Source organism: Pyxicephalus adspersus, chromosome 5 (genome assembly GCF_032062135.1).
Source record: "Pyxicephalus adspersus chromosome 5, UCB_Pads_2.0, whole genome shotgun sequence".
Lineage (NCBI taxonomy): Eukaryota > Metazoa > Chordata > Amphibia > Anura > Pyxicephalidae > Pyxicephalus > Pyxicephalus adspersus.
The window spans coordinates 129,310,027-129,326,363 of record NC_092862.1 but is presented as its reverse complement, the minus strand read 5'-3'; the positions used below and the strand labels follow the sequence as shown (position 1 = coordinate 129,326,363).

The 16,337-nt window shown below is 40.4% G+C and overlaps 2 protein-coding genes across 2 annotated transcripts in view; one reads left to right on the top strand and one right to left on the bottom strand.

Annotated features, from left to right (window-relative positions):
* ACBD5 (acyl-CoA binding domain containing 5) overlaps positions 1 to 888 on the bottom strand; it is a 16,490-nt gene extending 15,602 nt beyond the window's left edge. Inside the window, exon 1 of the mRNA XM_072413404.1 lies at positions 759 to 888. The gene's annotated coding sequence lies outside the window, so the exon portion shown is untranslated. The remainder of the gene's footprint in view (positions 1 to 758) is intronic.
* Positions 889 to 4,660: 3,772 nt separating this feature from the next.
* RAB18 (RAB18, member RAS oncogene family) overlaps positions 4,661 to 16,337 on the top strand; it is a gene marked incomplete in the record, with an annotated part of 29,458 nt that continues 17,781 nt past the window's right edge. Inside the window, 1 exon segment of the mRNA XM_072412681.1 lies at positions 4,661 to 4,880. Within this exon segment, the coding sequence (XP_072268782.1) occupies positions 4,813 to 4,880 (68 nt within the window).

Genomic DNA, 16,337 nt, shown 5'->3' with positions numbered 1-16,337 from the left:
CTATCTGCATGGAGTTTGCAGGTTCCCCGTGTTTGTGTGGGTTTCCTCCGGGAACTCCGCTTTCCTTCCACATCCCAAAAACATGCAGGGAGGTTAATTGGCTTCCCCCAAAATGGACCTTAGACTGTCGTAATGACTAAGGTAGAGACATTGGATTGCAAGCCTTTTTGAGGGACAGCTAGTGACATGACTATGGACTTTGTACAGCGCTGTGTAATATGTTGGTGCTATATAAATACTGTGTAATAATAATATTACAGCACACTTACACCCTATGTGATGAGGGGGGTTCTGTAGACCTTACACACTTCCTGTATTAGTGTTACCCTAGGACAGGATATGCATTATTGGTAGGATCACCAAAATAAATAAAGGCCTAAAGGAAAAGGATGCAGCAACCACATCTGAGGATTTACAAGCTGCAATGGATATCTGTGTTATTGTTGGGTCAGCATTCACTTTAATGGGTAGGACAGTCCAGATACTTTTAAATGCAATTATTTAGGAATGGGAGGGGGACCCCTGTGCTGTAGGGTTTGAGTTTTTCTGATTCCTGTAAAAGCTGAAGTAAAAATCCATGGAATAGGAACATATACAGGTCTGTCAGGTGATAACATCGCACTCACACCAACCTATGGAGACAAAGGTCGTCTAATGCGGCCGAACACTGCAGACAAGCGTACACAGCCTAACTCCGAGCAAAGAAGCCCCGCTGTCACCTCACCCCATGCCAAATAGACACAAACACCGTCAGTCACCTGTGGTCGCAGCCGCTTATCCCGAAGCATTCATCCCGGCCCCATCTGTCACGGTTCGCCGCACGGCATCACGGGAAATGTAGTCCACGGGGATTTGCATAAACATAGGAAAGCCTGCCCAGCTAATGCCTTTTTTTTTTTTACTTCAACAACTTTATCGACAGTGGCATTCCATTAGCAGAAACACAGGCCAACGCGTCACGTGACAGCAGCCATTTTGTACATTGGGCGTGGTTATGTTTTATGGTTTAGCTATTCACAAATAAATATTATTAAAATAGACAATATAATAAAAAATATTTTTTTACAGCCTGAAAGTGCACTATGTGTATTTTTTCTCATTAGTATATCAATCAAACATTGATCAGAAATACCACATTCTTCAAAAAAATTGGCATGTGTGGGAATGTAAGTAGGATAAGGGAGAAGGGTAGAGTGGTGAGTGATCACCTTCTGCAGACCTCTGCTTTCATTCTTTTTTTCACTCCTGTGTATATATGCAGAGGACTTCCTGCAATGGGCTTCCAAGATGAGCTTTTCACATTTTGTATTCCTACACAGCTCAGGTGTAATGATAAAAAGCTAAAAAAAAAAAAAAAAAAAGCGCTGCCTAATATGTTGGTGCTATATAAATCCTATTTATTATTATTATTATTATTATTATTATTATTATTATTTTTGATTGATTGTTGACTGTTGGGTGTCAAGTCTGTAATGATACACAATATGGTAAAAATAAAAAATGATGGATCAATACAAGGCCCCTACTGATACATATTCACATTATTGCAGATGAAATGTGATTGTTAGTAGTTCACAGTTGTAACCTTGGCAAATAATAAACATCAGGGAGATATCAATCTTTCTTTCAGATTCACATAAACCAAAAAGTATATGGTCAGCTATGGATGATATCAGGCTCTAGAATTCTGTTTCCTGGGTTTCTGAAATCAAAGCTGAGTCACGCATGAGCAGCTTCAGCTTTGGCTGCCTGGCAATCCCGGCTTCCCCTGCCTGATTCCTGAAAAAAAAGCTCCTGCATGTCTGCACAGAATTACGTCATGATGGCATGACCAATCAAAATCGATTAACGTAATTCCAAAAAAAAAAAGATGGCGGTGCTCTGCGAGGGAACAGGGACATTGAGTATCGTGGATTTAGTTCTGCTTTGGGAAGCCACAACTCTTCTTTGTTTCAATTAATATATTTCTTTGGTCTGTGTCCTGTTGAAGGGATTTCATATTTTCACAAACATGACAGGAAGTGAGTGGAAGTTTCTACAAATAGAATGGGAACTTCAGCACATTCATTTTCCGTGTTGCTGGAGCATATGTCAGTTTGAGGACTTCCTCCCCTATTCTATAGTTGCCGTGTGTCCTTGGGGACAGTCCTGCACATTTGGACGCTTGCATTATTGCATTCCTGGGTGCCTCCTATTATTATTAATATTATTAATATTAAACAGTAATTATATGGCACCACATATTAAGCAGTGCTGTACATTAAATAGGGTTTGCAAATGGCAGACAGATAAAGACGAGAGGAGGAGCAGAGGACCCTGCCCAGAAGAGCTTACAATCTAAAGTCTCCTACATGATCCATGGCATGCATAAGCAGCAGCAGGTGCTCAGTGATGGAAATCCATGATGCAGCACTGGGCGCCCCCTTGCCCTTATTTCTGCCAGGACAGGGGCATCTTAGCGAATAGGAAGAATTATTGCAGAAGGCACATCGCAGAGCATCACCATCTCTTTTTCTGCTTTTAAACGATTTACGGCCATCTTGATTGGCCGTAGCAGAATGACGTAACTAAAGCGTAGGAGTTCATTCGTTCCAGCATTCCGGGGAAGATGGCAACCAAAGCTAATGGTGCGCATGTTTTGTATTGTTTGTGCCTTCCTGCACCTGTGACAGCCATTTCCCATGTTTGTTTTTTTTAAATTATTCTTATTAAATTACACCAGTATTCAGGACAAACAATGTAGTTACAATAATAAAGGAAACTGACATATGTGTTACAGATAATAACAGAAATAAATAAGTCAACATCGCGTTTGGGTATACAGAATGAGTAATTGTACTTATTATTATTGCAGTTAGTTAACAATAAAGCAAGAAAAAGAAAAAAGAAAGGTACAATATGAATAAATTGCTATTATGATGTCAGAGGTAATCTAATGTTCGCCATTATTGTGCAGTTTTCTTAGATAGATGTGGTCCAGGAAACCCTATGGGGGAGAGAGAGATTTTACTTTTTTACTGGCCGGCCAAGAGGTTGGTGAAGATTTAATTTGTGACATTTGGGTGGGGAGCTTAATGGGGAGGAGGGGGTCACCTTCTGATGGAGTACCAGGTAGTTTGATTGAACCATAGAGTTGAGTTTTAGTTTTTCAATGAAACTCTGCCCTGTGCCAAAAAATTGTGAGGTTTTAGTTTCCTTGGAGTAGGAGGCTACAAACCATTCCATTTTAAATAGATGTTGGAGCTTTGTAAGGAACAAGTGGATTGAGGGTGGGGAAGTGGAAATCCAATAGTGGAGAATAGATTTCCTTCCCACTGCAGCATTTCCCGTGTTTTATGTATGGGTGTCAAAAGGAAAGGAATTGAGAGTAATTCTCCCCATTGGGGTGTATAAAAACATTTTAGTTTGTTTAAGATAATAAACCGAACTCATCATCTTCCTGCTCTCAAATTCCAAATCCCCCCTGACATATATCTAACTGTTAACAACACTGTTATTCGGCCCTCCCCTCAGGCACGCTGTCTTGGTGTCACCTTTGACTCGGCCCTCTCATTTACCCCCCATATTCAGAACATTTCCAGGTCCTGTCACTTTCACCTACGCAACATCTCCAAAATCCGCCCCTACCTGTCCCCTGAGACCACCAAACTCCTTGTACACGCTCATATCATCTCTCATCTGGACTACTGTAACATCCTTCTCTCTGGTATTCCACTAACCCGACTCTCCCCTCTACAATCTGTTATGAATGCTGCAGCCAGACTCATCCATCCTTCCCTCCGCTCCTCTTCCGCTGCATCTCTTTGCAGATCTCCACACTGGCTTCCATTTCACCTTAGAATCAAATTTAAGCTCCTCTGCTTTGCCTTCAAATCCCTACACAGTTTTTGTCCCACTTACATTTCTGACCTGGTAAAAAAATACTCCCCCAGCCGCTCTCTCCGCTCCTCCAATGACATACTACTGACTTCCTCACTCATAACCTCATCACACGCACTGCTCCAAGACTTTTCTAGAGCTGCCCCGACTCTATGGAATGGTCTTCCTCGTCCTATTCGGCTTGCTCCTACTTTCTGCTCATTTAAAGGAGCGCTCAAAACCCATTTTTTCAAACTTGCCGACCCATATTCTTCTCTCTTAAAACCATCACTACTTCCCACCGCTACATACCTCCCTCCTATTGTGTGAGACTTCCCCCAACTCCTAGATTGTAAGCTCTTGGTGCAACCCTTATTTAATGTACAGCACTGCAAAATATGTTGGTGCTATATAAATACCGTTTATTAATAATAATAATAATAATAATATTTGGAGTTCTACCTGAAAAATAAGCCTATAGTAGAGTTTTTCCAGAATTTATCAACAGGAACTTCCAGTGTCACTTCATCTTCCTCATTTTATTAATAATTTATTTTCAGCCCCTTCTCATGCCACTGACTGCCACTGACTGCCCCTTTCCCCCTCCTAACAGGAATGCATGAGGTAAAGACAAACTCAATTCTTTTTATAATGGTCTCCAGCGCCACCTATAGTCTGACAGAAGAAGTAACAAGGCCTCCAGTCACCGGAAGACGAAGAAGCGAACCTGTGACGTGACTCACGATGCCGTCACCAGCGGGAACGCGCACGCACCAGAGGGGAAGTCGAAGATTCTGGAGGAGGTGCTGGCTGTGGGTGTGCGCGCTTTCCCAGGCTGTTGTTGTCATCCTCCTCGGAAGTCCAGGCAGGTCTGCTCTCGGGCGCGCGCAGGGGTAGAAGGTTGTCGGGGGCGCGCAGTGTTGTGCTGCGCAGAGCCGGAGCGGCGGAGGAAGGATGGAGGAAGATATACTGACCACCCTGAAAATCCTCATTATTGGGGAGAGTGGGGTGGGCAAATCCAGGTAAGGAGAACAGAGCAGGCCGGGCTAGGCCCAAACCCCTAATGGTTAGCCAAGGACAGGGCCTAGTCAGTGACAGAGCTGATCCCACAAACATCTGTCAGTGTTGTCATGGGCTTGTGGCCTGTGCCTGATGGGAGTTGTAGTTCCATTTTAGGTCCCTTGTGGTCCTTTTCTACGTGTCCTATATTCATATTGAGCAGGACAGTGATTATTTACTTGTAGTATGGCCATAATGGGGCAAAAATCTCCCTGGAAACACTGGCTGATGGGGGCTATGGGTCTGTCATTGGTACAGAGGGCATCAAACATGGCCCAGGGTTGCTGATCTGTAGTATAATTGCTGGTTGGTGTACAGATGTGTTATATATATATATATATATATATATATATATATATTAGTGACACATGTGTCCCTCTGTGGCCCCGGAAATAATGGAGATCTGATGTCCCTGACACAGGCCGACTCTCATTCCTGCTGATCAGAGTTGTAGATGATATAGGACTGTATAAAAGGCTCCATATTGTGGACAAGAATCCACATTTCTGCATAGTAAGTGCTCAATAATTCTTCTTAGCGCCCCCCGATGGTAGGTGGAGCATAGCGGTGAGGTCACTCTGAAACCTTGAAGACCTAGGCTTCCGCATGTCTGTGTGGGAGTGATGTCATCCCAGCCCAGCCAATCAAAATGCCTAAAGATCGCAAGAAGGAAGAAGATGGTGGCACCCTGCGATGGATTAGGGACAGGTGAGTAGGGTTTAGTTTCGCCTAAAATAGCAGGATACCAAGCCAGTGGTCTGCATGTCCACATGGAAGTCTACATTCCATATGAATAATTATAAGTTCATATAGACTCAACACAACCAACTAGCAACCCAGTGATTGTACTCACCGACTGTCATCTGTGTGTTCTAAAAATGAGCCCTGATGAAGGGGGGGTAGAGTGAGAGTCCTGAAACATGTTGGCTCTATAACGGCACCCAAAATAAATGGCATTTTGACTCTTTTAGCACCATCTTATTAGTCTAGGGATTAGGAAACCCTGTGGAGAACACACTTGTAGACTTGGACCCTGCTAGGAATTGATTCTTATTCTGCTAGGCCTGCATGTTGTAGGATCAGCAGGATAGCAGTATGTAGGGGGTCATTTGTACAGTCCAGTGTAAGAAGCATTGATCCTAAATGGTGTTCAAAGTAGGACACCAGAAGAAGCCTTTGTTTTTTTTTTTATTGTACAATAACATGTGATTAGAATCTTTGATCATGCCCCCATTTGGAAGAGTTCTCTTTGTACCCCAGAGGTACAAGAAGCAAGGAGACATCCACAAGTTAGGAGATTTGACACCTGCGATGTTATGATTTGTTCTGTCTAAAGATAGCAATGAAATAATGTTGGCTTGAGTTCCACTTTCAGTTTGCTAGAAACATATCGGTTGTTCAGTTCTGGCATGGATAAAGGGTGTGATTGAAAGGAAGCTTTAAGAAATATTTTAGGCATGAGGTATAATCTCTGTGACTGACCTCATTGCTATCTTGGTGGTTTCTTCCCATTCCGTGCACCAAGGGCCAGATTTTATAAAAGCTCTCCAAGACTGGAGAAAATGAAACAGCTTTTTGTCTCCCTTTTTAACATGGCAGAACCCTTTAAACCACTTTTAAAGAACCCCCTGTTATAATTTATTTATCCACAGCTGACATTACATTGGCCTGGTGCTCAATAGGAAGAATGCCTCTTATATTACGGGCCAGTGAGAGGAATGTCACCCTCACATATAGCCATAGAAATCATTGTTGTCACCTAAAGTAACCTGCGAGGTACAAATTGCACATTGGTGAATGAATCCCTGGCAACCTCCATGGAACCCTGGTTAAGAAACAGGGAGATAGACTATGGCAGAACCTGAGTGATCCAGCAAACCTGGAATGGATTTCTTAAAAAATCATTTGCTATTAGTTGGCAAATGTTTTCAGTCTGGGACCAGATCAATTCCAGGTTTGATGGATCACCCAGGTTCCCCTTCGATAGTTTATTTTCTCCAGTCTTGGAGAGCTTTCATAAATCAGGCCTATAGTTTCTGACCACACTGAAGGAATGTGGTGCATTACCATGTGGCCATCCAGGTACATTAACCCAAGTTAGCCCCAGCTTACCAAACCCTATCTCTCCTTAGGGATCCTAAGGGTTGAGTGTGCACTTGCCAGAGATCACCAGGGTCAATGCATGCACCATATGCCTTCTATGTGGTCAGATATTTTGGGGCAATGGCTTGATCTTACTTCAGTCATATCACTACCTAAAGAGAACATTTAAAATGCACATTTGTAAAGCTTAGCTGATATTTCCCAGTTGTCTCCAACTATGCTGCAATTTTATCAGTTACATAGTTCCTAATTATGTCTGAGGACTACAGAAACCCTCTCCAATCTGTGTTACTGAGCAGGGAACAGAAGGCCTTCCATGTAGTTCAGTCTTGGGGTGGCAATTATCTTCTCAATCTTAGCCAGGTTTACACTTCTTATGACCTTCCAGGCTCTTGCATCCCTCCAAGGCTGCGCTGAATCACTTCTCCTCTTGGACCCCCCGGGGTTATCATAGACAGTCAGCAGTAAATTCTCCATTCATATATATATATATATATATATATATACATATATATATATATATATATATATATCTCCACAGACAACTTTCTCCATTCTGCATGATCATTAGCAACTTGAATCACAATTTTGGCTTTCTGTATTTCTTCAGGATGTCAGTGGCAAACCAAGTTCACTCAGATTTATCATTATGACTAAATTCAGCATATGTGGCAACCTCACTGGGGGCTTCTCTGTAATTTAGGACAATTTTTTGGGTAGTGTATGTGAAGAGTGACGCAGTTACAGCTTTGTGACAAATGTTGGTGACAGACAAGTCATCGAGAAAACGTGTTATGGGTTCTCAAACTTTTAAGCTTAGGGTATTGGTGAGCATTTAAAGCTCGACTTTGCTTTATGAAAATGTTTTAAAGTTTAGCAAAAGTTGCAGGAAAGCAAATGTAGCCGTAATACTTACCTCCTGTCCGGTGCCACCTGCTGCAGGCGCTCTGCAATGGAATGCCAGTCTCCTTTATGGATAAATATTTTGCCCATCTCCTGTTTGCCCAAGATATTAGGTACCTACTCCCTGGGAGTATGTTGTTTAGCTGGACTGAGCTCAGGGTAGAATGCTGCAGGGTATGGGGGTCAAAGTGGGGACTACCTACTGCCGAGGGAGGAAACAGAACCGGCAGCTGCCAAAACGTATTAGATTTTTAAAAAAAATGGGAGTTCTTTGCCCAATGGAGGAAGACATGCTCTGTGATTGGAGGAAAGTAAATTTTTTTGGATAGTTCTTCTCTTACTTCCTGTTATGCTGCTAAGGCAGCCAGTGGAAGAAAGTCTCCCAAGTAAGACCCATACTGCAAAAAACTTAAAGGAAAACACATGGCTGGGGTTAAATTTCTCTTTATTCTATCCAAACCTTAAAAAAATCAAAAAAGTGTTTTTATAAATCTTAACATACCCCTACAGTGTTCAACCTACAAATATTTTTGAGCCAGGTGGGAAAAAATTGTAGGTAGGGGGTAGCCCCTGAATTGTGACCCAACTCTTCAGTAACCACCCAAAAACAGCTGGTCTGGGGAGAACTGTGCCCTAACATGGGGTATAATTATGGAGGCTGTTGCTGCTGGTTTCCTTCTGAAAATACTAGCTGCCTGTATGTCTTAGTCACTTACCCTCTATGTAGCAAAACTTTTTGTAATAGAAATAGTCAGAAATCCTTTTACTGCTCGGTCTGTGGGCAGCCATAGAAATGCCTCTGTCTGTGTTTATGGAACACAGTGAAGGTTGATGTGATATTAATTTATTTTCTTACCCGCTTCATCTGATCTCCATATCTGCTGTTAGAATTAATCATTGCTGGTACCTTTGTAGTTTACATTCCAGTAAAGACATATGACATACTCCTAACCTCACACTATAAAAGAGTATTAAAACTTTTTGTCCTGCATGGATTTTTCTTTTGCCCCCCTTAAATAGTCGCCAATACCAGGACTCCCTTATATTAAATTGAAGGTAAGGAGATGAGTGTACAGAAGTTTAAATCCTCTGATCCTAAGTAAATATCACCCTGCAGTGTTGTTTGGTGATGTGGCACTAATGGAAAGCAAGCTCGGTGCAGAGGGAATTCATGTACTGAACTAACAGGGCTTTGTTTACCTGTTCATGCTATGTGTAGTCTCATGGCTATGAATAGACTTTCTATGAGGCTGTAGATACTGCTGGATGACTTATTGCACTACATTTCACTTTTGTTTTTTCTTGTAACCACTGGAAGAATATGTTGAAACTTTCACTTGATCAGGTATTTTCTTTTTACAGATTATGTTGGCTTTTAGTTTTGTTTTATCAGAAACAGTTTTAGATTAGCATAGGTGCACATTCTATGTAATTATGTCTCGGCTGGTTTATTGTTAGTGTGTGTAAGTAAATAAACCAGCCACATGGGAAAGAATGGGATAGATACTTTAACCTGCAGCAGAATATGAATTTTGTTGCACTAAAGCAGTGTTTCTTGACCTTTTTACATGGGGTATCCATTGAAATAACTTTCAGGTCTTCAAGGAACCCCTCTTGTAGTTAGTATATGCAGAGCTCAGAGTATGTTAGTATGGGGGTCACTGGGAATATTGTCTCTTACATTGTTGGACATTAGGAAGAATGTCATTCTTACAGATAGCCAAAAATTCAAGAGGCTTCCCCACGGGGCTTCTGGTTCTATTTGTGACTTATTTCTATTCTGTACAGTGCAAGGCAGGTTGGACAAAGGGCTGTGTTTGAATCTGTAAACGCAGTGACCCGCATTTTTCCAGGCTTAGATTTAGGGATAATCAGCAGTCAAGGAGCGTGCTATAGAGTCCTGCATCAGCTTGGACTTATACTGGCAGGTTACCCCATTTGCAGCTCCGTTTGGGGTAAAATGCATTGGGTTGCCAAATGTGTGTATGTAAAAGGTACCAAAGGTTGAGATGAGCAAAACTCATCTAGACTTTATACTTTATATTTAAGCCATGCTTCCTGCTTGAAAAAATTGAAAAAAATGAAAATAAATCTTGATAAAGTTGATTAAACTGAAAATAAATCTGCTTCCAGCATTGTGTGACCCAGTGGACATCGATGGTTTGCTTAATGTGTAATGGAGAGGAGGGCGAGATCATTTTGGCTTTTAGAGTCCACACCTTTTTTGCCTGTCATTGTTCTCTTTGCACTCATTTTATATATATATATATATATATATATATATATATATATATATATATTCCATTAATCATTTTAGGTTGAATTTTAGTGTTTCCTAGAAAGGGTTGAGTGTAGGTATAGAACCACCAGCAAAATAATAAGCAGATTGGATATGGGTGTGAGTATGAAAGATGACACGGGGGAAATGACAGAGATCAGGGGGTTAAGGTAACCTGAAGTCTATTTTTAAAGGTATATCTTTGCTCATCTACCAATCTGGACAAGAATTCAGATGGAGGATTTCAAGAGCTTTTTGTACCTTCAACAAGAACTGGCATTGTCAGTTGCCATATTTCTGTGTGGACCGGTGGTTTCTTTGAACCGTCTCTTGTAGTTTGCCTAGTTGAAGTGTGCTGAATTTGTATGTTGAGCGGCCCTTCACCTGTAGTAATATTGTAGTAATATCGGAGTATTCTCTGGATCAGGTAGCTTTCTGTCTCTATACCCTGCAGCTCTCTTCACTTGTGTTGTTATTGAAGGAAAGTTACATAGCTCTGTCATGTGATCAGCATGTGGAGTGTGAAAAGGATTTAGCAAGCTGCCAGTTGTAGGCAGAAGCATTGCTTGGTGCAAGAAATGTCGGATACAAGTTAAAACGTAACAACAAGATGTAGAAGGGGGATGAATGTCCCAGGATGGTGAAATGACTTACATATTTGAGGTTAGGTGATAATTCTTCAGCATGACGTAAGTATGTTTGTACAGAGTTCAGGTTCAACTTTGCAAAATTATTCATTTATCCAGACTAACTTTTTTTTTTATAACATTCTTTATTTATTAATGTTCATTTAAAGCAAACAATGTAGAGATAGTCCCACTTTTAACATTGTGAGGCAGTTGGTAACTGCAAGACGGGACAGGGAATGTCCTTTCTGCAATAACTGCTCTACCTTCCATTTTGCTGCCAAGCTGTCACATTTTGCTGAGCTGCACATGTGTGGTTGCCAGGGAAACCTAGCAATCCCAGCTATCCCTAGCAATCCCAGCTTCCTTTTCGCATGCTGGTATTGGATGAACTCCTGCACCCATGCATGGGCATTCCATTATGTCAGCCTGGCTGATTAGAATATCTGAAGATCCTCTTTGTGAATTATAGAAAAATTATAGCCCTGGTGTTGAACGGAGATAAGTGAGTAACCATGGGTTAATCAAAAATAAGAAAATGTCGCTAAAAACTTTACTTCTGCAGATCCCTTACCCTCCCTGGTGGTCTGAATATGTCAGTATTTTTTAATTTAGCGGTACATTGTACATTGCATGGAATTTGTTGTTTAATATTGCAGGCCTGTAATTGTTAGGAATAACTTCCGGGTATGATAAAGTTTGAAACACAAATCATAAAATCTAATATAATAAATATAAAAAAATAAAATAATATAATAACAAATGTAATTTAATCAATTGAAAAACACTGAAATCTGTCCAAACAAGGGTGCAATAATATTGGTAAATTAGTAATAATTATTATTTGGATTTATTTTTTTATTATTTTATTACTGTGATCAATATGTTAAAAGCAGAATACAATGTAAACTGCTTTTAAATTTCCCAGGCCGTCCCTCCCCAGCATACCGACGCTTCACGATCCCATCTATCACACCCGGGATGCGATGCCAGGCGACACAAAAGCCGGCCGGGCATCTCTGGAGGATGCCACTGGATTGTGGGGAGCAGGAAGGTTCTTTACAATGCTACCCCTAGTGTGGCTCAGGGCTACCACTTTTGGTACATAAAATTAACCCAAAGCCACACTTGCGAATCCCGCCAGGGGGGTTAATCTTTCTAGAGCTGTCTTCCATATGGTCCCACATCATCCTGGTGCAGGCATGAGATTGAGTGACATATGCTGCTGTATTTGTAAAAAAAAAAAAAAATTGTGCGCATGCAGTGCACATTCTTTTTTCAGTGACCAGGAGCAGCCCAAAGCCTCCTGGGATTTGTTACATATGTATTCCAGGAAGCTCTGCACTCCCATTCATTCTTTACTTTCGACAAAAACTGAAGGGGGTGGCTTTGCCTTTTTATTTTTTTAGGCATTTGATTGTAAAACAAAATACATTTTTGCTTTGGTAAAAATTGTGGTGATAGGTCCACTTTAAGCGAATCAATGTACAGGACATAGATAAGTCGGTCGGGGGTAGCACTGCAATCCTTACTAATAAATTGAAAACCAATATTAAGTTCATGAAAGGGAATGTCTGGTTTATATGGGCACCTTGTGATTGCAGCTCGAAGGCAAAGCTTTTGGTATAAATACTGAAAATGTCTGTTTACTTTAAGAAAGGATGAGCTAACAACCCTATAAACAGCTTTAAGTAACTATCTATATACCTGATGAATAATCCAGCAATGAAAGCACCAAATAGCATGTGCTGTATATAAAGGACAATTTAATTACTGTTATTATTGAAGAGTCAAATCCAAGTGTTTTATATGAGTCATTCAGGTTTTTGCAATGAGCCCAAAGGATTACTAAGCTGCTAAATCACTGCGATGTATATTGGAAGTGGACGGCTTCTTCTATAATTGAACATGTTTTTTACACAGTCATTTTTAAAAGATCATAGTGTTCTTTGTGTGAACACTTGGAATATTATTCCAAAGTTCATTCTATATTTAAATGGCTGGATATCCAAGGTCAGGTTGCAGTAGTCGGTTGCATTGTGTAATTCTTTTCACAGTGGTGTCATATTATGCCATGTATATGGCCACCTTGGAGTGAAGCAAGATTTGACTTTTTCATGCCTCCAGGGTGACTTCATACTAAAAGGGTGATAAATATAATGAAATATTGGTTTTCTTAGATATATGAAGTTAGAAAATCAAGCTGTAAGAATATATAAAGGGAATTGCATAGATAAAGGACATATGGAAAAAAAAAAAAATGAAATTGGTTTCAATGGGCCAACAGGTGCACTCCTACTTTAAAACCATTTAGGTCAAATTCAGTTCACTTTGATTATCAGGAGTTCAGGAATTGAATCTTCCTGGATCTAAATGAAATCCTTTATATGTGCAACTGAGTTTGAGGCAAGAAAACGTCATTTCTTTTACTTATATGGCAGGTTTCCGACCTTCTTCAGGTTTGGTCGATCTCCTGCAGCTCCCTGCAGCTGGCTCCTTGCCGGCCTTTTAGTCACTCACAATGCAGTGCTGGTTTTAAAGTGGAACTAAAACTAAAGGAAAAAAAAGCATACCTTACTCTTACTTAAGAGTTTCCAATCCCTCCAGAGCTATCCTCATTAAGGTCCTGCATTGTCCTGAAAACCACCTCATCCCACTGTGGAGAAAGTGCCAGATGCTGCCTTCTTTTCATGTCACCTGATCTCACACTAGACCAGGTGACACAGTCTGCTGTAAAAGGAAGAGTGAATTTTTTTTCCCCCATTGAAGTAAAAAGGCCCCTTCTGCGCATGCTTGAGATTGGACATGCTTCAAAAGGAGCAGCCAGAAGCCTCCTGGGATGTGTGAATCTGGGTATCCCAGGAGGATCTGTACTCCCTTTACATAAAAGTGTTGTCTTTGGTCACAGGTTCACTTTAACCTCCCTAGCAGTCTAATTCCATCCAAATTTCCATGCAAAAAGCAGTACAATTTTTTTGCATGGAAATTTATTTTTTATTGTAGGCTATATTTCTTAGGCATAACGCACATATTTTTATTAAATTTAACACATTTATTATTAAACTTTAAAAAAATATTTAAACGTAATATAACTGTACAGTAGCATGTATAATATATAAGAATTATATATATATTATATGAATATTTCCTTGTATTAGACTTAATACAGCTATTTTGTATTGAATCCAATACAAAATTATTTCAATTTCCCACCGATCCTCCCGCAGCATTCGCTGGCTGGAGATCTAGGAGGAAGGACAAAAGTTGTTTTTTTTTTTTTTTTTTTTAGTTAAAACCTATCCCGAGTGTGACTCAGGAATACCACTATTTGCCTGTAAAATTCACCCTGAGTCACACTTGGGAATACCGCTAGGGGGGTTAAAGAACCATTGTCTGCACATTTAAATGCTGGCACCCATGTTCATTCTCTGGAGACAGTGGTTCCATGGCATGACGAACCAGTAAACCTCTGCAACCTCACCACCAGTGTAAACATAACCATAATGTCTTTTTTTATTTTTTTTACCAGTAAGATGTTGAATGATTCATTATTAAATTTGGGTTTTCCACTAAAAAAAATCAATGAAAAAAAAAGGATAGTTGCTCTCTAAGGCTGGAGAGGATACACGTTCATCAGTGAAGCTGGGTGATCCAGCAAACTTAGGATGGATCTGGTCCAGGTTTGAAAACATTTGCTAACAAATAGCATATGCCTTTTTAGGAAATCCATTGCAGGTTTGCTGAAATACCCAGCTTCACTGATGAAAGTGTATCCTCTCCAGCCTTGCATTACTATTAAATCCGGCTCTTTGTGGTCATTTTTATCTTGCTACTTACCCCTTCATCCCCAGAATAATTTCTAGTCACCCACTTGATCCTTAAGCAGGTCTCAGCCTTCCTTTACTTTTCATGCATTTCTATTTTCTTTCCCAGCATCCAAAATGGTAAAAAGAGAAATTATGTAGCTGCAACCAATCATCGTGACATGGCCCTAATTACATAGTACGGCTACATGCAGGAACTAATCCTCTCCTCCTCCTGTCTCACTGTCTGTATCTGTCATTGGCAACTCCTCTTTAATGTACAGCACTGCATAATATGTTGGTGCTATATAAATACAATTATATGATAGTAATACAAAGCTAAGGTTTGGTTCTGAGGATGGGGCGGCCTTTGTGGGTGGCGGCAATACAAAGTTGACATTTAGGGAGTTGCACAATATAATTGTTTGTCTTGTTCACTGTAGAGAACTTGTCAATTAGACTCTGGCTGGGAGGGGTGGGATATTTCTTAGTATTGATGTTATGTATGCCAGCGGAATGAAATATGTAATCTTTCTGCAGTACAGATCTTTGTTTACTGATGTGATCATTACACTCTGGAACATGTCGGCGCTGCTCAAGGTTGTATAATAAAAAAAGTGGAACTCTGGATGAGAAGAAAAGTTAGAATCGCATGTTCCTGGGACTAGAAGTAAAGGGAAATCTTTCCAAATAGGGGGCTTCCTCATTTCACCTTTTGACATTCGATTATTGCCACTGAAAATGATCATTTCTGTAGAAAATATAATGAATGAGCACTGGATATTTATTTCTGTGGCGAGGAAATGACGAGCGAGAGGCACTCCACAAATGTTTTGCTCCATGCACAGTGGTCACTCATAAGTCCGCAAGGACTGATTGACGTGCAAATGTCTTGGGCAATAATCATCCAACTTGTGTACTTATCCTCTTTCCTATTCTAAAGAGTTTTAGCTACTGTTCCAATCTATTTGTGAAATATAGTCTATTGGCAAGCTGCCGGTAATTTTCTAGCTTTCTACTATTCCTTTGCATTACTACAGACACAGAAAAGTTTTGCTCCAATCTCAGGCAGGACATAAACAAGGATGTCACTTAAGCAACTCATCCCTATTAATAGTAAGAAGCTGCTTTTATTGTCATCTTGTTACAATAATAAACACGTCAAGCTTGAGCAGTGCAAGCTGCTTCTGTTTTAACAAGCTATCATTTAAAGTTGTGTAATATTTTTATGAGCTATAGTAAAAACGATTTTATTGCTGCCTGGGACATGGATGAAGATTTTATTTTTTTTGACTCCACATACACTGGGATAAGACAAAATGGACTGAAGCCTCTTGTCACATGACTGCAATCGTGAAAAGTCTTCATATGGTTTCAGTGTACCTTGAGGTGGGGCTTTAGGTTTAGTGATAACATTTTACTTCCCTTATTTTTGCTTCATTTGGCCCTATGCAGGCTTTTCTGGAGCCTATTTTAGCCTTTAGGCATCTACTCATAACCGACATGGGAAGTCAGCAATAGTGGCCCTTGAATGCCAAGTTTTCTTTAAAATAGCAACTATTGATTGAGGACAAAATAAAGGCCATGAGGCCTAATGAAAACCCGCAGTGTCATCACTAGATCAGTACTGATGTTTAAAATAGATGATATGACCTAGAATCCTAGATCCTCTGCTAGAGCAAGATTTATATTCATCGTGTTTCATGT